The 19,948-nt window shown below is 43.0% G+C and overlaps 1 protein-coding gene across 2 annotated transcripts in view; it reads left to right on the plus strand.

Annotated features, from left to right (window-relative positions):
• The window catches only part of VAPB (VAMP associated protein B and C), a 48,151-nt gene that overhangs the window by 19,346 nt on the left and 8,857 nt on the right, over positions 1-19,948 (plus strand). For both annotated transcript variants that reach the window (XM_023626808.2, XM_023626809.2), the window contains exons 2-3: positions 5,615-5,767; positions 19,157-19,260. In XM_023626808.2, coding sequence (XP_023482576.1) covers positions 5,615-5,767; positions 19,157-19,260 — 257 coding nt within the window. The remainder of the gene's footprint in view (positions 1-5,614; positions 5,768-19,156; positions 19,261-19,948) is intronic.

The raw sequence follows: 19,948 nt of genomic DNA on the forward strand, positions 1-19,948 counted from the left end.
AATTTTAATGAAGTTCAGCCTATCGATTATTTCCTTCATGAATTGTGCCTTCAGTGTTGTATCTGAAAAGTCATCACCAAACCCAAGATGATCTAGATTTTCTTCTATGTTATCTTCTAGGAGTTTATAGTTTCATGTGTTTTTTATTTTGTGTCTTTATTTTCTAGTTGAATTGCTGAGTAAAAATAAAATGATATATTTACCCCTTAAAGAAGTGTATCCTACTATTTACAGATGGGGTGACCTGATATGCTTGAGGTTACACACATAAGTAAGGCCACAATTGAGTTTTAAGTTAGTTCACTTGGAGCTTTCACTGTTACCTTTTAGAATCATTGGGACCTGAACTCTTTTTTTTTTCCCTCCCCAAAGTCCCAGTACATAGTGTGTATCCTAGTTGCAAGTCATTCTGGCTCCTCTGTGTGGGATGCCTCCACAGCATGGCTTGGTGAGCGTGCATAGGTCCACGCCCAGGATCTGAGCCAGCGAACCCCAGGCCACTGAAGTGGAGTGCCCGAACTTAACCACTTGGCCACTTGTGGTGGGACCTGAACTCTTAAGTTATTTCTTTGTAAAAATGGATTTTGCGTTTCCTGAAAGGAAGAGTTTTGTTAAAGTCTTTTTCTCTATGGAGCTCTGAATGAACGATTACGGAAAAGAAGTACTTAAACCATACATAGATCAGTAAAATGTTTAAGGATTTAATGAAATGCTTTTTCCACAAAATGCTCCTGTGTTTCCTGATTGATAAATCTTTCCGGCCATGTTTGACAAAGTTTTCAATACCTGGAACCTGACCCCTTACTGTTGAGAAGTTTGCTAGATTGTGACCTTCTTTCCTTGACCTTTAAACCAGCACTTTATAATTCTAAGGCTCCATTTTTGTAATTAAGACTAAAAAATTAACCATTCCTATTTTCACTTTTGATGCTATGCGTATTTCTGCTGGCATTGTATTATTTGCTTTCTAAGACAGGTCAGTTCTAGCTCTTCATACTGTCTTAAAATACATCCTTTACAATGACAGTAAGCCAAGCTGGGTAGGTGGGGGAAATGGTTTATACCATGCATACGTTTTAGAGCATGTCAAAGGGTTCATATTCCAGTTAGTTAATGCTATTCATGAGCATCTGTCAAACTCACAAGAAGTTTCACAGATGAATATGCATAGTATAGGGCATAAAGAACATTGTTCAAGTTAAGAATATTCCTAATTTCTCTCAAATTCATGTTGCTTCATTTTTTTCAACCTCCTGTTTCACGTTTTAGATGCTTAGTTCCTAGTTTTGTATAAACGTTATCTAAAATAAGGAATTGAAGAATAGAAAGAGAAGTGATTGAAAGTATGTACTGCGGTTCTAGAGACACCAGATCATTCTTTTCACCTCTTAAAGGAAAAGTCTAACTTTTGGAGGAAATTTTACTTGTAAAATTGACTCTGTACTTTGTAAGCAGTGTTGAAATTCATTGGGATAAATATGCATGTTGGTATAGTAAAATCCCATTTTTTACATAATGCTTTAATGGAAATGGCAGTTTTATGAAATGACTGTGACTAGTAAAAATCTGAATGATGCTCATAAGCCCTTAGATCATTTTTATTGAGGTTTTTGTGTATTCTAATTCATTAATACAGGGGAAAAGGAGAATACTAACATGGTTTATTCCCTATAATTACTCAAATCAAGTAGAGTTTATTTTCCATAAAATTCTTAGAGTAAATTGCCTGGGGTGGGGAGAAGGGGGTTGGCTGTTTTTATAAAACATCTTGAGTTTTAGTCATGAGACTTGGCTATTTTACCAGTGTTGCTGTTCACTTGCATATATTTTCAGTATAGTTTCTTCCAGAGTTTTGCAAATAAAAATCTATGTAAGCCCAAGAAATCTCTTACACTTAAAGGCCCAGAATTGAGTGTTGAGGGAGAAATCTGGGATATTTATTTTATCCTGCTTATTACTACAAATACTGTTTTTCTTTCAATAATTTAGACTACCTTTTATGTGATTCATATAGGTTGAAACACTGTTTAGATCGCTATGTAATAGGTTAACTGGGGGAATTTCCAAAACACCTTAGTGTTTACTGTTAAATTTGGTTTATTTTTGTGAAAGGTCAATGTAAGGGATAAACTAATACTTAACTTTAGTCCCCTCCCCTCAACTTCGTGAGGCAAGAAGGGGAGGAAGAGACGCTGGAAACTGAGTTGTAAATAATTGAGTATTAATTTCCTCACAGTGAGACCATGCTGGCCTCCCGTTTTCTGCATTCGGTATGCATTAGCCCACCTTAGAAGAATCTATACTTTTTTGGGTGTGTTTGTGGACCATTATGCATTCTTGGCATTCTGATCTGATAGATGCTTCCGTGTTCTTGAGGCAGAATATTGTTGAAACTAATAGCTTTAAGCTTATATCTGGAAAACTCTGAGGCCTGGTAGTTTACAAAGCCCCTTCAGCTTGGCAGCAAGCACCTTTTCCCTGGGCTTTGTATTGGAGGCTCCCCCTTTTCGGGGGGGGAGGGTCTCTGTGTAGACACACGTGTGTCTGATTTCTTCTCCTTTCCCCCCACTGTGAGGCTGTTTGAGCTGGAGCTGTGCTTATGCGGAGTTCTTGTGACTGGCAGTTTTCACGTGAGGGCCAGGGAGTGTATGTACGTGGTGGTTGTGGTCCCCATGTGTTTAATTGCTTTCTGGTTGTGTTTAGCTGTTCTTTTTTCTTTACCATTGCTGAAGTAATCTCCACCCTAAGCAAGCAAAGAGACTTAATGGGGGATCAGGCTTGCTCCCTCTTCGCTTGGGTCAGACTGCGTGCGTTGGAAAGTGGGAAAGGGTAGAGTCACGAAGAGCTGCTGCCTCCACAATCCCCCAAGCACTACCTCAGCACCAAGTGTCCGCTTTCTCCCTCGATGCCAAACACTTGACACAGGGTGGAGCCTTGTCAGCATCTGGCTCTCCCTCACTGTAGCTGAAAGTCCTCTTGGGCCACAGGGGACCTTCCTTCCTGTGTAAGCTTTTAGTTCTCCATAAGGAGATGATGTTGAGTGTAGAGAAAGGGTTCTTTGTGACGGAGCCAGTAGGTGGGATGCAATACCAAAGACTCCACCTTTCCTGACGTCTGGCAGCAACTGTACCAAATAGTGCCTCCCTCTCATGGCTTCCAGCCGGACTCCCAGAGGGCCAGAGGCAGGGTTTGTTGGAAAGGTAAGCAAATGGAGAAATCTCTTCAGGCATTTTGTCCTTGAAGGTGTCACTGCCCATGGAACGAGAATAGCTTTCAGTCCACGTGACCCTGAAGCAGTGACGAGGCAGGATAGTAGTATAGTCAGTTCTGCCATAGTGCGACACGTACATTCCTCAAGTCACCATACCATACAAAAAAGCACAGTAAAAAAACCCACAGGACTTAGGAGGGGGACCTGGGGTTAGGTGCCCAGCAGTCAAAAACTTTGTCAGTCACACACACACAGAAAGATAGGAACCTAATAAAAGCAGTAGCACAGCTTTACACCGTTAAACGGGTAGGAAATGTATAAATACTGCAGTCCATCTGGCACTTCACCTGAGGACCTGTGGAAGTGGGCGTCGGCGGAGCTGCACTGTGTGATTTACTGTGAAGTCGAGGAAGGAGGGTTTCCTGAAGTCGAGCAGAAAGTTGTAACACCAGGTATGGCTGGGTGTGGCTCCTAACCCACCAGTGAACTGAGGGCGTTGTCAGGTGGTTGACGTGTTAGTATAGGGGTGTATTTTGTGTATTTCTGTGCAGCTCGGTTCAGCTGGGGATGCAGTTTTCTGTGTTCATCTAGCGTTTCTTGCAGACAAAATCACGCATAAGCAAATGTGAAATTCGTTTTATGCTCCGATTGTCCCCCTAATATGCACATCAATCACATTGGAACAAATTCACGTTTTGAAAATAAGCTTTATAGCAGAACTGGCTGTAGTTTATTTGATTTTAGAATTGAGTCCCTTTTCCTTTCTTCCTTTCCACCAATATTGATTTCTTAATTTATATTTAAGTTAAGCCCATATCAAATTGATTTTTCATACCCTGAGCATCTCTAGAGGAGAGAAAGCAGCCTGAGATTTTAATTTTGCTAGTGTAATCCACAAGGTAGTTTCCTCCTTGCTGAATGAGTATCTGTCTGTCTATAGATTGATAGATACACACACTCTCTCCCTCTCTCTCCCTCTCTCCCTCTCTCTTTCTCTCTTTCTCTCTCTCACTCTCACTCACTGTCGCTCTGAGACCTTTACTAGATGCTAGGTAACAGTGCCTGAGATGCAGAAACTGGTAAAGTATCATCCTTGTCCTCAGGAGCTTGGAGTCTGATTGAAAAATTTTCAAGGCACACATTTAAACGTCTTTGTCGGGTCTGCTTAGGGAACAGGTAACCAACGTTATGGACACATGAGCACACACATCTCCCCACTCCATCTCCTGCCTCCTTGTAAATGTAAAGATAGGAGTAAAGAGCTTGCCCGGAGGAAACAGGAAGATATCATTGATTTACCTGGTGAAAAATGTAAATTTGAAAAGGGGTCGAAAAGGACCTAAGAGGTCTTGTAGTTCAACCCTCCCACCTGACTCCTTAATAAACCTAGTGGTCAGGTGTCCGTTGATGGGTAAATGGAAAGAAAAGCAAGTTTCAGAGTAAGGTGAGTAGTGTAATCCCGTTTTTGTTAATTCCCCCTCCCGGTGCATGCTTGTACTGTTTGTATAAGCACAGATGATGTGGAAAGATCCTCCTGTATTGTTAATAATTGTTACCTCAGGGGACAAGGGAAAGCTGATTAACTTCCTCTTTATACATCTTTTATTGTTTGGCTTGTTTTAGGAAGCATGTTTTACTTTTTTAATTAAAAAATCTAATAAAGTAGAAAATGAATAAATAATAAAAAAATACCCTCAGGGCACTGAGCTTTGTTTCAGTCTTCCCAGTAGCCTGGGTAGTTACAACTGAATGTGATGTTTCAGGTGTGGGCTGCCCTACAGGACCCAGAACTTGCGGTAGCCTAAGATGATACTAATTTTTCTGTCAGCAGCACTGTATTGTTGGGGCTTTCTGTGTTTGTAGACCATTAACACCTCAGAGTCCTTCTTACATCTGCTACTCTGGGCACATTCTGCCCTTGATAATCATTATGGACTCAATTCTAGTCCCTTACATCTCCCCATTAGGTTTCCTCTTGTTATTGTGGAAATCAGTATTTAGCGTAGATTAAGGACTGGCCTTAAACTCAGGCTGCCTGGTTACAGATCCTAACTACCACTAACTAGCATGGAAAGTTAGACAGGTAACGTGTCTTCAGAGCCTGTGTTCTCATCTGTAAAACAGCATTAATCATAAAGTTGTGAGGTTTCAATGCGATATCTGTGTTTTAGAAATTGTACTAGGTGCTTGGTGGCGTGGTGAGATCATGGTGAATTTTAGCTCTTACTGTTGGTACGTTAACCTCAGCTCATCATCCCTCCTATCAATGATAGCGAGACAGTTTTGGCTCTTGAATCTTCTCTTAACAATATTCCATACCCCTCCTGACCCTAGAACATAAGTCAGTCAATGTTCTAAACTTTCCTTACGAGATCCCCAATCAATCTCTGTCTCATTCCACAGGTCCCTTCACTGATGTTGTCACCACCAACTTAAAGCTTGGCAACCCGACAGACCGAAATGTATGTTTTAAAGTGAAGACCACCGCACCACGTAGGTACTGCGTGAGGCCCAACAGTGGGATCATTGAGGCAGGGGCCTCGATTAATGTATCTGGTAAGTCCTGAGACTGGAGGCCAATGGGGTGGGCTAAAAAGGCCTCTTAGAACCGGTGGGATTTCTTAAAGCTTGTATTTGCAATATAGCAAAATAAAATGGCAGACTTCTCCCCCCAACCCTCTACCCTCTGATTAAAAAGCTTAGTGGGTCCCACTCACCTATTGTTTTTCCATAATTAATGCTTCTTTGGTTTAATGCTTACAGCCTTTGCGCCTCGGTAGTTAGAGCAAAATTAAAGTGGTAACTTCAGACTTTACTTGGAATGAGTTTGGTTTTCACTCCCTTGAAATTAAATCTGCCCTTTGGCGATAAATAAAAAAAGGGCTAAACAAACTTAATTTTACTTTGTGGGAGAAAGCTAAATGGAGTTATTTTCTTATTTAAGCTAAATGATTTCTGACATTAAGCTCATGTCATTTCCAATGATTGGTAACTGCACTTTACTGATTGTGAAAAGCTAAGGGAGATGAGGGCTGAGGAAATTGGAATATATTCAAGGGTGTAAGTTTTGTGCATGTCTGATAGGGTTTTTTTCCCCCTTCTGTCTGAGGGTGCATATATTTTCCAAAGTCCAACTTTTGAAAAGATACTGGTAAAGTGCCCAAATTGAGAATTGGATTTCAGAATTAAGGAGATATAAGTGATGGGTTTGAGTTTAAATGTATTTTAGAAATGGAATAAACTTTCAGCTCATTACAACTGCTGGATCCAAGGATGCCTTTTGTGTTTGTGATGGGGGAGTGTGTGTTTATCCTTGAAGCATCAGGGGACTCTGTGTCATAGAGGGTTCTGCATCATTAGACGCTACTACTCATTCGAAATGGGAATCTGGCTGGCTTTTTCCATGACAGATTTTGATTCTGATACATTTGGCTATTTCTTTGACACCTAAAAGAAAATGATTCACCCCTTTGGAAAGATATAAGGTGTTTCATTATCTGATCATTTCTGCAGACTCTTATTCCCTGCATCCATTGGTCTCTCTCATTATGGTGCGCCCACGCCAGCTGTCCTCCCGTGTGCTTCTCTCTGGGGCTGCAAGACCTGATCTAGACTCTTGAATCGGGTTATTATCCAGGAGAAGTCAGGAGGGTGGGGTCTAGCATTTATTGAGGGTCTCCTGTGTACTAGGCTTGCGCACACATTAGCTCATAATTTCTGTTATGTGCCCTGTGAAGAATGCATCCTTACTTCACTTGTGTTAAGGAGACCAGTGACCACAGGCTCATGAAGCTAGCAAGTGATGGAGCCAAGTTGTGTATCATTCTGTCTGGCGCTGAAGCCCAGACTGTGGGCTGCAGCTGGAGAAAGGGAGGGGCCTAGGATGTTGGTGTTTTCTGTGCCCCTTGGATCCATATGGTTTCAGTGTTTCTCCTGAAATCAAGGGTGGCTGAAATCTTTTGTTCCCTTCTTTTAATGACTTCTTTTTTCCTCTTGATTTCCTTGCCTATATCAAATTTGAGCAAGATCGTCAGTAGATGAGAATTACCAATTTTCACAATAAATATGGGGGCAGCAGCTTGGTTTTCTGAATAAAATAGTCTCAACAGGCAGTTGTATGGTGGAGGTGTGCTTTCCAATATTAAAGGTAAAGTGTGTGTGTCTCTCCTTCAGAAACATTCATCTTTTCCCCATCATAGGAATGTTTTTTAAAGTTATTAACTAACCCTGGGCATTTGATTTATGATTACCTACTTAAGGAAGAACAAGACTCTGTAGTTGCGGCCGTCCTTTTGCAGATAAGAAGGTCGGGTACAGAGAGAGGACGTGTTCATCTAGAGTCACGTGGGTGATTAGTGCTAGAGCTGGTATTTGAAGCCAGGTGTCTTTGCTCCTGATCCAGTGGCTCTTCTGTGTCATGAAACTGCCTCAACAATATTAGGGGATGGCCTCACTCACAAATGAATATAAAACATAAAGTACCATGGCTCTCAAAATGTAATGTACTCAGGGGAAAAAAGCAATTGAATGATAAAATGTCCATGTGTCTCCAGGCCTTCCTACGTGAGACGAGATGTGTTTGTACCTGAGGAAGGGCTCCTTGGTTTTTAGTTGATTTGTATTTATCTCGGTGCCTGAGATGCACTTACGTGAAGCCAGATGTCATGGCATTTCTGGGACAGCCGCACCAGTCAGCAAAGGAGGCTGGCCCCCATTTGCTGCTTTTATGTGCTGAAGGGCCACTGTATCATTTCTTAGAAATTAACATCTTGGGGTAGAAAGAACTGAGCTTCTCCAAGGGTCCTCTTAAATTGCAGCTACGTGATGACATTCTTGGTGAGTATGTAGACTGCCCAGATTCCTTTGGGAGAGAGTATCCTGAGGAGGGGGAGGAGGAGGATGCCAGCAGACAGGCGGTGCAGATTGTCTGAAAGCCAGCCCCCCTTCTCACAGGTGCACACGTGGCCACGCTTGGTCTCACCCACTCTGCTCAGAGATCACTGGATTTGGGGTCCAGAAACCTGAATAGGGAGCCCAGCTCTGCTGTTTAACCTGTCGGCTGATCTTTGGCCAATCCATTAACCTCTCTAGGTTCCCATTTTCTCGTTTGTAGTGTGGAGAGAGCAGTGTCTGCCTCGTGGTATTTTACCAGTGCTGTGTTAACTGACAGCGCGGTGCAAGAGTGGGATTGCATTGTTCTTCCACTAGTTTTGAGCAAACAGTGGCTAGTTTTTCTTGAAGGTGGATTGTACATATTTGAATTGCCTTTTTAGAAATAAGTAAATTCCATACATTTTACTAATTTATGGACTTTTTCTAATTTTAAGAAGAAATTCATGTTTTTGCTTCTTTCTATAATATGTATTTGTTTTATAGTGAAAAGCCACTAGTAAATTTTCAAATATAATCTACAAAAAGGCAGCCATCAAATCTACTTAAAATACTACTGGCATTGTCCTGCGTACCATACAGAATGTTGCAGCATACCTGAAAAGGACATGACTGGTACATTATTTCTCTTCCATTTCTGAAAACCCTTGGGATGTGCTAGCTATTAGGGAAGGTTATAAATCATCCTTAGAGAGAGGGGTTGGGGAGGGAGAGGAGGAGGAGATCCACCCATGGAGCTGACCAGAGGGACTGAGATCTGCGGGCACACAAATCAGGGCTGTGACGGGGAGGGACGCTTTCTAGCTCTCAGACACACTGTGTGAAGCTCTTCCCAGCTTTCAGATTAACCTGATGCTGTCCAAGGGACATTGCATTATGCGTCAAAAGTCTGGACTCTGACCTCTCATATTATTTTCTTCAGAAGATGGCCCATCACTTACTGGGTCCTTAAAAAAAAAGCAACTCCAGTTTATAAACTCAGGTGGTAAAGTAATGGTTAGAAACAGGCATAACCTAAACTTTTGGTGACGTTAGTTGAAAATGCGTGGACTTGCCAAAGGGGTGTTTGGGATCTGGTCACTCGGGCCTGTGATCTGCATCCTTTTCTTTGTCCTTTAGGTAGGTGCTCATCTCATCTCCTTCTTACAGGAGCCCCTTCTGGGATCCCTGCCTGTTGGGTGAGGCAGTGCAGTAGGTGACGGGGGTGCAGGATACTTTCTCTTTGCGTTAATTGGCCCAGAATGCTCTGGTTTTAGCCCCTTGCTCCTTGATACACACCATCTACTAGAGATGGTTTTGAGTTGTTCAGATCTGGACCTCAGCAAAATAGGCACACTTAAATGGAGATTGGAGAAGAGGAGATTGGATTTTTTGCCCCCTGAGATTTTAAATGCAAGGAAAATAGAACTTTCTGAATTAATGAATTGTTTGAAGCAGTAGGGGGTCTCCCCATTTGTTCTAGCTTTACAAAATTAAATCTATTTTCTGAACTGTCTGGTGGGAAAATATTTTTAAGGTAGATAATTTCTGAAAATGTCTTTGTGGTAAGCCGTTAGTAGTTGTAGATTTTTTTTTTTAATACTGCAGTTTAATAATGAGGAAGTTTTCCATTAATATTCCAAACCATGTTTGCCAGCAGGTACAGCAGGTGAAGTGGTAAAATTATGGGCCCATCAAAAATACTTACGCTTCCTGTAATATGATATTAAGTTTAATATTTTTATAACCTTCAGTGAATTCTAATTTCACTGAAGTAGCAAGCACGCTTCCATTTGCAGTTCAGTTATGCACATTGGTTGCCTGTGTACCAAGCAAATTAGAAATGCAAAATATCTGTGTGTGGGGGGCATTGGAAAGAGTCATTGAAGATACCAGTATTTACGTACAGATACACTTTACTAAGTGTACCCTGGGAATTGAAAATGGATTAAAGTCAAACAAACACAGATCTTCTCGTGTCTGAATCTGTATTTTAAACGAAAATTCAAAGAATTAAGGAGCAGTATTCATTCTGACATATATCCCTTTTCAGCACTTATTTCCATCACGTTTAAAGCATAAAGTTCTTCCAGTAAAAAGCTGAGGACAGAGAATGAATATCAGCAACTCTTCTTGGATAGAAACGTTGGTCAATTAGCGTAATTGGGTAGCATTGCAATTGATAATTAATCCTTTTAAGATTTTGCTGACTCAGTTTAGTGGAGATGCTTGCTTGCCCTGGACCAGTCCGCCTGGGGCTGCAGCTTTTAGGTGATGAGCACCAGAGTGTAAGTGCACTGCCCTTCGAGAAAGAAGTCAGGCATCCATCTGTCAAGTGCTGATAGTGGGAGCTAAATTTGGGGGTTTGGGGCATCTTAACAGCAACATTCTTCTTCGTTTGATCATTTGCTTTGGAGGTCTCTGATAAGTGAAATCTTTTTATAAATGGTTTTCATGAACCAGTTTATTACTCGGATAAGAACAACGCACGTTCTTTCTTAAAAGATGTCTGTAATCTTTCTCACCAGATGAGATTCTAGTTTCTAAAAAAAGGAAATTACCAACAGAAATTCAGCTTAATTGTGCTTTCAAAGATTGTTTAAAAGTTTACTGTAATATTTAGGTTTCTTGAGAAGAATCCTGTGTTTCACTTTTTAAAATTTTATTTAATTTTTTTTATTTTTTGAGGAAGATTAGCCCTGAACTAACATCTGCCGCCAATCCTCCTCTGTTTTGCTGAGGAAGACTAGCCCTATGCTAACATCCGTGCCCAGCTTCCTCTACTTTACATGTGGGATGCCTGCCACAGCATGGCTTGACAAGCGGTGCGTAGGTCCACACCTGGGATCCAAACTGGCGACCCTGTACCGCAGAAGCGGAACATGCAAACTGAACCGCTGCGCCACCAGGCCAGCCCCTTGTGTTTCACTTTTTAGGAGTATGATATAATTTACTTATTCTTTACATTTTCAAAGATCATGATGAAGAGGACTTAGCCAGTACATTCAGTGTGCCTCACTTACCTGAAGTTAACTTCAGTTCTCTGCAGTGTGACTGAAGAGGAGAAACTAAGCACACCTTTGGAGCAGCCAAAAGTCATGTTCGTTTCACTCACGACTTATACACCTGAGCTCCCAAGTCTTGACTCTCCTGTTAACTCTTACGTTAGAGTCACTGTTACCCTGGTCCTGGTCTCCAGCCCCTCGCAGGCCAGAGTGAAGGAAAGGGCTTTGAGAGGTGGCCACAGTGAAGGACTGGACAGGCCACCATAGAGAGCAAGCACGGGGGAGAGTTCAAAAATCACAGCAGGGATCTGGAATCAGTTAAGTCTCAGGGCAGACCGTTCTCCATGTTCCAGTTGATCAGTCCCAAGAGACCTGGCGTGTAAGTCTTCCTAAGATAGTATATAATGGGTGTTCATGGTCACAGCACAAGAGTACTCAGCAAAAGGCTGTGTTGTTTTCCATTGTCAAGTGTTATAGGAGACAGGAAAGTATGTTGGAGTTTTGAAGAAGACGTGTATTTTAAAAGGTATTTTTATGGAGCCGGCCCCGTGGGCAAGTGGTTAAGTTGGTGCACTCTGCCTTGGTGGCCCAGGGTTTTGCAGGTTTGCATCCTGGGCGCAGACATGGCACCACTCATAAGGCCATGTTGAGGTGGCATCCCACATGCTACAACTAGAAGGACCCACAACTAAAATATAGAACTGTGTACCGGGGGGCTTTGAGGAGAAAAAGGAAAAATAAAATCTTTAAAAGATATTTATAAAAAAAGAGTGAGTGGGCCTTGTTCTTTGGCCAGTGCCTGTCTTCCAGTGACACAGATATGTTTGTACTAGTCTCTGCACAAATTAATTAATTAGAACATGAGGAGTTTGTTATCTCAGATGGGCTGTACTGAACTGGAAAATCCTATGGAGAGCACAAAGACAGTTCAATGTTAACTTATTTTTAAATAGACAAAATTAGTTATTTACTTGCTAGACTCCGAGTTCCACCCATGAATAGGCAGAGGTCCAGGAAGGTAGTCATGTTTTCAGCGTTTTGAGAATCCTAAAGGAAATGATAAATTTACTCATGATAAGGGTGCACAGTCTAACTAAAATGAGAAATTACTTTGCTTTAGGCTAGAATTCTGTCACCTCGTTGTGGTAGAAGGAGTTAGCCTAAGCTGATCACCGCTCTGGTTTGTCTTTGCTTAGTTGAGAAGAGTGGGGAGTGACTTCCTTAGTGTGCCGGGAGTGCGGGTGGGTAGGGAATGGTCTTTTGCTGTACAGGCTGTATGAAAGGAGAGAGAGAATGGCAACTAGACTTCTGCTGGTGAACGTGGTGCAGTCCACACAGAAGTCAAAATGTAATGATGTCCACCTGAAATCCATATAATGTTACAAACCAGTGTTACCTCAATAAAAAATAAATAAATTAAAATGTTAAAAAAAAAAAAAAAGAAAGGTTAGAGAGTAAGAGAACAGTGGTGATGAAGATTGGAAACCACTGTCTTAGACCCTGGGTTGGAGAGTGAGTGGCTCTGGGAAGTGGAACAGAAGGGAAGCTGGATGGTTGAGGGTTAAAGAGGGTTTCCTCTCTTTGTGCTGCCCCAAGGAGATTTCTAGAGGGAATGTGATTCAAGAGTGCTTTGAGTGTTGGAACGGAAGAAGGTGCACCCCCTTCCACCGTGAAAAACTGTAGATTAATACCCAGAAGGTGAGATATGAAAACGTGAGCTCCTGGTTTCAGTCTAAGTGGGTAGAAAGGGCAAAAATGTAAGGAAGGAGCTTAGGAGTCTTAGTATCGACAATATTCACTGATAGAATAAGGTCACTGATAGAATAAGAATGAGGGTGTGAAACGGCGTTCTAGTAGGAGCTGCAGTGTTAGGAGGGGTAGTGTAGCACACGTTCTCCAGGTGTGGTCCCTGGAACAGCAGTGTCGGCCTCATCTGAGAGCTTGTTAGAAATACATGTTCTCAGCCCCATCCTAGACCTGTTGAATCAGAAACTCTGGAGGTGCTGTCCCGCTGCCTTATTTTAACGAGCATGCAGGTGATTCTGATGCATGGTGAAGCTTGACATCCCCTAGTTACGGAGTCGGTTGAGTGAGTTAAACCCTGGAGGGTGTGGTATATTGAGATGTGAGTAGGGCAGGCGGACCAAAAGGGATGTGCCAAGTAGGGCCAACATGATAGGAGGAGACTTTGGTAATGACAGGAGAACACCGTGGGTGTGGGGCTGTGGCCAGCACAACGTGCACCCCTGTTGGACCAGCAAGGAGACCTATTGTTGGGTTATGCAAGGAAATCTGAGGAGAGCTAGACTGTGAAGAGTTGAACTGATTGTCTTTTACTAGGGAAATAGGGTTTTTTGGTAGGAGGTTTTTGATCTGGGGAATATCACAATGGTGGGAGATTAAATTCGTAGGGGTTATGGGGGATATGCAGCTTGACTGGAAGAGAAAGTGGGAGAAGTAAGATCTCCTAGTTGGAGAAATCTAGATGTTAGTGGAGGCCTGAGCCAAGGTTGTGCATGTAAAAGGAGGAGAAAGACTTTCTGAAGATAAGATTCTGAGATTGAAAAAAAATGATAAAGCGTGTGCCATGGTGCTGGCTAGACTTGTATTCACTTGCCTGTTCCATCATGGTGCGGATGAACGTGATCTGGGACTTGCTTGGGTTCTCCCAGGCTGCTTCTAGGCTGCTTTTCATCAAGTCGTCATTTCTCCGAGGTGTGTGTGTTAAGTAGCATATATTCTGCATTTCTTCTCTTTTGAAGAAAATCTGATCTTATTGATCCGATGTTTTATGACCCTGAAGGCCCTTCTTAACAGGATCCCACTTTTGCCTTCTGTACTACAGCAGACATTGTATCACAAAGCGTTAATGTTGGTGAGTGGTGACCCCGTCTCCAGGCCGTCTCCTGGTAACAGGCTTCTTTTTAATGTAGTATCAGCAGATATATTTTAAAAGTAGGATAGATGGTTCATTTAAGAGGGTTTTATCATCAGTGTCTCTGGTGTTCAAGTGAAATAAATTAACTTAATGGGAAGCTCTTTTATAGCCTGTCATGGAAAAAAGTACATAATTTCTGTTACAGTTTGCATGTATGGAGCTGAAAGAACAAACGATTAGCAACGTTTACTCTGTCCTGTTCTCATAAAGCTCCAGCTGACAGGATACAGCAAACTGAATTGGACTATCCTGAGATGATGGGAGCTCAGGAATGCAAACTTTCTGACGTGAGTTAGGGGCTGTGTTAAGCAGGGTGTGGATCCTGAGGGACAACGAGGGTTTATGAAGTTTGGTAAAATCTGGGTGGCCACTTGACCTCCTCACTCTTGCTTGCTGATTCGGGAGCCCACAAGGAAAGGAGGGCTGATAGGTGGCAGACACTTTCTTTTCCACTTGCTGCTCAAGGTGGAAGCAGAGCTGTTCAAGTGTGGGAGGGGTCGAGCACCCAGCCCTACACTCTGAGCCTCCTGGACATTCACCAAGCAGCCACGATTTTCACTCATGGTTTAAAGTTTTTGAACTCTGCAGCTTCACTAGTGCATCGGGCATCTACGTTTTTATGTCATGAGTCCTCGCCGTTGCAGAAGGGATGTTTGACTTGCCACTTCTGGCTGTCTCCAGTGCTCCCTTAAGGTGGTTGCTTACCACCAGACCCTGCTTCTTTGTGTGCTTAGCTTGAAGGTCTGAATGTAAGTGATACCTTCTCTTGGTTCTTCCAGATCTACGCTGTGGCGACTTGCCAGTTTGGATGCTCTAGGCCTGAAGCTGTGCTGAGGCAGTGGATCTCAGCGCCCCTCTGCAGAAAGGGAGAAGCAGCTGCAAGTGGTTTGATGAGAGGAGCACAGGAAACCCTAGGCCCTCCCTGGAAGAGACCTGTGCATGTGCATGTGGGCCTCTTTCTCTACCTGAGCTGGGGCTCAAGGCTTGGTGTGTGTGAAGCTGCTTTCCCTCTTAAACTGCTCATTCTCCCAAGAGGGGCACTACACACAGCTGCCAGTGCCTTCACTTGAATTCCTTAGCCGGGTCATTTTCCTTCTGGAGGGGCCTGCAGGGCAGCTTAGTATAGAAGAACGGTGCTCAAGCCTTGTGGTCTCAGGACCCCTTTACACTCTTAAAAACTGAAGCCCTAAGAAGCTTTTTTGTTTGTGGATTGTATCAATATTTATCATAGTACAAATTAAACTGAGAAGTTTTTAAAGTATTAATTCATTCAATAATAGTAATATCAATTACATGCTAAAAGTAACATTTTTTATGAAAAATAACTTTTCAAAAAAACTTAGAAGACTGGCGTTTTGACATGTTTTTCAACTCTCTTTGTTGTCTGGTTTGGTAGAAGACAGGCTGGATTCTCTTATCTGCTGTGCATGTGGTCTGTTATAATGTGTTGTTTCGGTGAATGTACATGAGAGAAAACCACTTTTGCCCTAGAGGTGTAGTTGGAAAAAGGGAGAGTTTGTTTTATTGGCCATTTCAGATTATTATGGACATTGGTTTTTGATACTACACCAAAACTTGACACGCGGCACTTTCTCAGTACAATGTGGAATCTGAAGCGATGTCAGTGAGCTATTTGAACTTTGTGTCACTGAAATACATTGGTCTTGCACTTTAATTGGGTTTTGTAATATTACGTTAGCTGAGTTATACAGATCTTCCAAATGTTGACATATTTCATTATGCAATATCAAAAAATCACATTTGTTAGTATTCCTACCAATCTCATCAGAAAAGTCTTTAAGTATTTGGGAAACTGTGAAGCTCTTGGTGGCAGATACAAGTTTTTTTCCAGTAGTCTAATTTTTGCTTGAAGGCCTGGATTTTATCATTGGCAACAACCGCTATAAGTTGTTTGCCTTGAAGTGACAGGCCCACTTCATTCATTTTTGAAAAAATATCTGCCATATACCTAGTTCTGAATAACTGTAGTTTTTCTGTTGGTTGTTCTTTCAAGTAAATGGTGTTCCATGAGGGACATCTCGTTCAACTTTCAACCCAGTTTACACAGGTGCTTCTCCCAGGACAGCACAAGTGCATTATGTGGACTTGCCATTTCATCCTATAGACTGTTAAGATGTGTTGTCAAGGATTGAAATTCAGTAAAATTAATAATTTTTTGCTTCATCAAGGATATTCTTAAGTGAAACCAGCTTTTTAAAAAAACTGTGTGTGTGTGGCAGTGCCCAATACAGAGACATAAGCACTGTTGGTGCTGCTGCCTGATCCGTGCTAAGGTGCTGGCGGTTTTACCCACCTCTGGTTTTGCATCAGCTATCACTGTGAATATTAACAGAATGGAACAGGCACGTAATGTCTTGTTATTATCATGACCACAGTTTTGACTTTATAGATCGCCTGATGTGGGGACCCTCAGGGTCTGTGGATAACACTTTGAGAGCCTGTGGTGTCAAAGTCTGACTCTGGAAGTCATTTACTATGCTGGCCATGGGACCTGAGTGAGGCCACCTAGCCTTTCTAAGCCCTAGTCTTCTCATCTAGAAAATGAAGACAGGGGCTTCTTTCATGGACTGTTGTGAGGGCTAAATAGGAGAAGTAATGAAAATGTGCCTTCTCTGGTTCCTAGTACGTAGTAGGCACTAGTAAAGGCTATTTTCCTTTCCTTCTTGGGACATTTTGAAGGTATTGGGGATGGGGAGATGAAAAGGAAGGGTCAGTTTTGCCTTAGGGCATGCCTAGAACCCTAGCAGAGGTCTCCTGGCTCTTCCTTGTCACTTGCAGTGGCTCAGGGACGGGGAGAGGAAGGGGAAGGGAACAGCAGGTCTTCCTGGGGCTGTCTGCATGGGGCGTCTTAGGTTCTCTGGACCCCTCAGTTCTCTGTGTGTGATCTCGTGTGGTTTGAGCTCAAGGGCCAACTTTACTGAAAACCAGCCGTGTCTTCTGACTGCTCTCATCTTCTGGGCCTCGGTACTCTTTACAGATAATCCTGGTTCAGCCTCAGAGCTCTATGGTAGAGGACTAGGGGCCTTGCACAGCTGGCAAAACAGAGTCTCAAGGATGAGGCAGGTTTTGCTATTAGAGCTGTGCCCTGCTGAAAATCTAAGTGTAGTCTGGGACAAAGTTTTCTTCTTTCCCATACTAAAAAGTACTAGAGCAGGGTTTTGTTACAGCCAGCTGAGACCTGAAATTCCCAACTCCAAAAAAGGTTGACACTCCCTGTGCAAGAAAGATCAGAGTGCCTGTGAAGACATCAGCTCCTTAGTTTATCACGTGTGCCTTCCTTATTGCAGTCTTGGGGGTGGGAAAAAACCATGATGGGAATTTAGCTTTCAGAAGAGTCCATAGTTTTGACCTGCTAGTCTGTTCATTTGTCCTGAGGCTGAGTATCAAGGCCAGGTGTGTGATGATGTTCCAGGTCTGTCTACGGGGGAGCTCTTGCCAGCTCAGTGATGCCAGAGGAAGAGTTATCTGCATTCCAGGTCCAAAACTGCCAGCAAGGACCGCTTTTCCAGGAGTGAACCATGCCTTAGACCTGCAAGAATAAAATGCCAAGTAGAGTGACCCTGTGTTTTAAATGAGCCTTGTTCTTTCTGCTGATGGTCACACTTGAGTTTTTGAGTACTCAGACTGAACATCCTTATTTTAGTAATCTTTATTGGTAGCTGAACTTGATGTTGTGAATATATAAGCCCTGAATTTAAAAAATGTTTGCACATTTATTGATTTTTTTCCTGAAGAAGTCTCCCAGTGAGGTCACTCAGAGCACTCTGATGGGTGACGTAGGCAGCAGAGTTGCCAGGGTGCCTGCGGACACCAAAGCATTGAAGTCTGAGGTGTTGTTAGGTATTAATAGACTTTCTCTGTCCCCGAGATAGAAAGGACCCCAAATGCCCAAGACGGGTGGGGGATATTTGTATTTCTCGTCCCCATCGTGTGTGGTTCTGTAAGGTGCGTGATGACGGGCCTGGGGTGCGGGATGTGAGCCTGGAGCACTGGGGTGGCCAGTGTGGCAGAAGTGGGTGCTGGACTGCACTTGGCTCTTTGTAGAAGTTTTGCTGCTTCCTAACATTGTGACCTCGAGCAATCGCTGCACTTGACGGAGCCCCAGATTCTTCTTTTGTGAACTAGGGCTTAGGACGGAGGCCCTTTATCTGCTGCAGGGCGTGAGTGACTGTGAGGCTTTAGAGGGAGCACGTGGGAAGCCCTGAGCTGGGGTTCAAAGGCAGGAGAACACTGGTAAGTGCCCAGCAGAAAAGGTGCTGGTGCAGAAGGACAGAACTTGCAGTCAGAGGACCAGGAGTCAGTTCCTCTTGGTGGCCATGAGCACTGGCTTCCAGTCAGATGCTCGCCTGCTTTTGAGTTCTCTCCTCCATGGTCGGGCAAGTTAGTTAAGCTTTCTGTGCTTCAGTTCTTTCCATCTGGAAATAGACATCAAAATAAACTCCCCAACAGTGCCTACGTTTGAAAGGTTAAATGGGATCACAGTAGACCCAGAGAGCAGAGCCCCGTTTCTGGTGCTTGGGAGATGCTCCGTCCACACCAGGGCTCACCACTGTAGGGCTACGGTGCACTTTCTGCACGTGAGAAAGTTAGGTTTCAGGGAGCTAACTAGAAGTGTGGTTTAGTCAGAGCCTTGTAGCGAATCTCCTATTTTAAAGCCGCTGTCATTTAACAGGGGTGGGTCCTAAGGAACCTAAGTCAGAGTGGGAAGGCCCCTGCCTCACTGTGGGGGGATGACTCGTCCAAGGGAGCCGTTATTTGAGGCTCCTTCCTGGGGCCTGTAGCAGATGTTTGTGTCAGGTGTGCGAGAGCGAGAGTGAAAGATGAGTGGACTAGCAGTCAGAAGACCTGGGTCCTAAACCCTAGTCCCAACTCTGCCACTACCTGCTGTTTGACCTTGGGCAAGTCCCCTAACTTTTCTGGCCCTCAGGTTTGTGACCTGCGAAGTGGAGAAGATGCTGGTCACCTTGCCCTGTTCGCTTCAGGTGGGGCGTCATGAGGCTCAGACAGAGAATCCTGGTACACTGCCTTACCACCAAACGACAAGTGTTAACATGACAAATGGCTGCTGGCAACCACGCTCTGACCCTCCTAATGGCATCTTTTCTTTCCCAGTGATGTTACAGCCTTTCGATTATGACCCCAATGAGAAAAGCAAACACAAGTTTATGGTGCAGTCTCTGTTTGCTCCACCTGACACTTCTGATATGGAAGCGGTAGTAAGTACTGAATGCTTCTTACTTTTTCCAGTAATTAAAAAATGATTAGGTACAGAATCGTGGGCGCATTGCAGTGTGTGTCAGAACTGTTTCTAAAGGGGAAGGGTGTTTTCAGGGAGCTTTGTACTTTGACTGCCTTTATGGTTTTTCTAAAATTTTGATTTAACATTTTATGTACCTTTCTAGAACACTATTCTTTTCTGACATTTATATCTCGATTTGCTTCAGCAGTTCCTTGTTGTGATTGTATCTTGAGTGGTTTGAGGCTTCTCTCCCTTTATGCCGCCTCCTGTCCTCCACAGAAAAAGGAACTTTTCATTATAGGGAATGTTTCCTACTGTGTCTTCCCCATCCCCCCGGAACCCAGAAAGATGTGAGAGAGTTGACTACCGCGTGTCCTTCAACCCTAAAGGGTTTTGTGGCTTGTTTTTTTTTCGCTTGGTGCTGGTAAGCATGATTCTTTTTTTTTCCCCCCGTAGATTCCTTCATTTTTTTCCTGCTTAAATACATGTTTGTCTCTGTCTCTGATTTTGATAAAAATAAGATGACTTCATTTTCATAAAATAAATAAGTGATATTATATTACTGATTTTTCTGGAAAAAGATTATAATGGAAATTCTCCCCAAAGTAAGCTTTCTACACATTTGAATGACTCTGCAGGCCTTCTGGTGCCGCGAGTCTGAATCA

Source organism: Equus caballus, chromosome 22, assembly GCF_041296265.1.
Source record: "Equus caballus isolate H_3958 breed thoroughbred chromosome 22, TB-T2T, whole genome shotgun sequence".
NCBI lineage: Eukaryota > Metazoa > Chordata > Mammalia > Perissodactyla > Equidae > Equus > Equus caballus.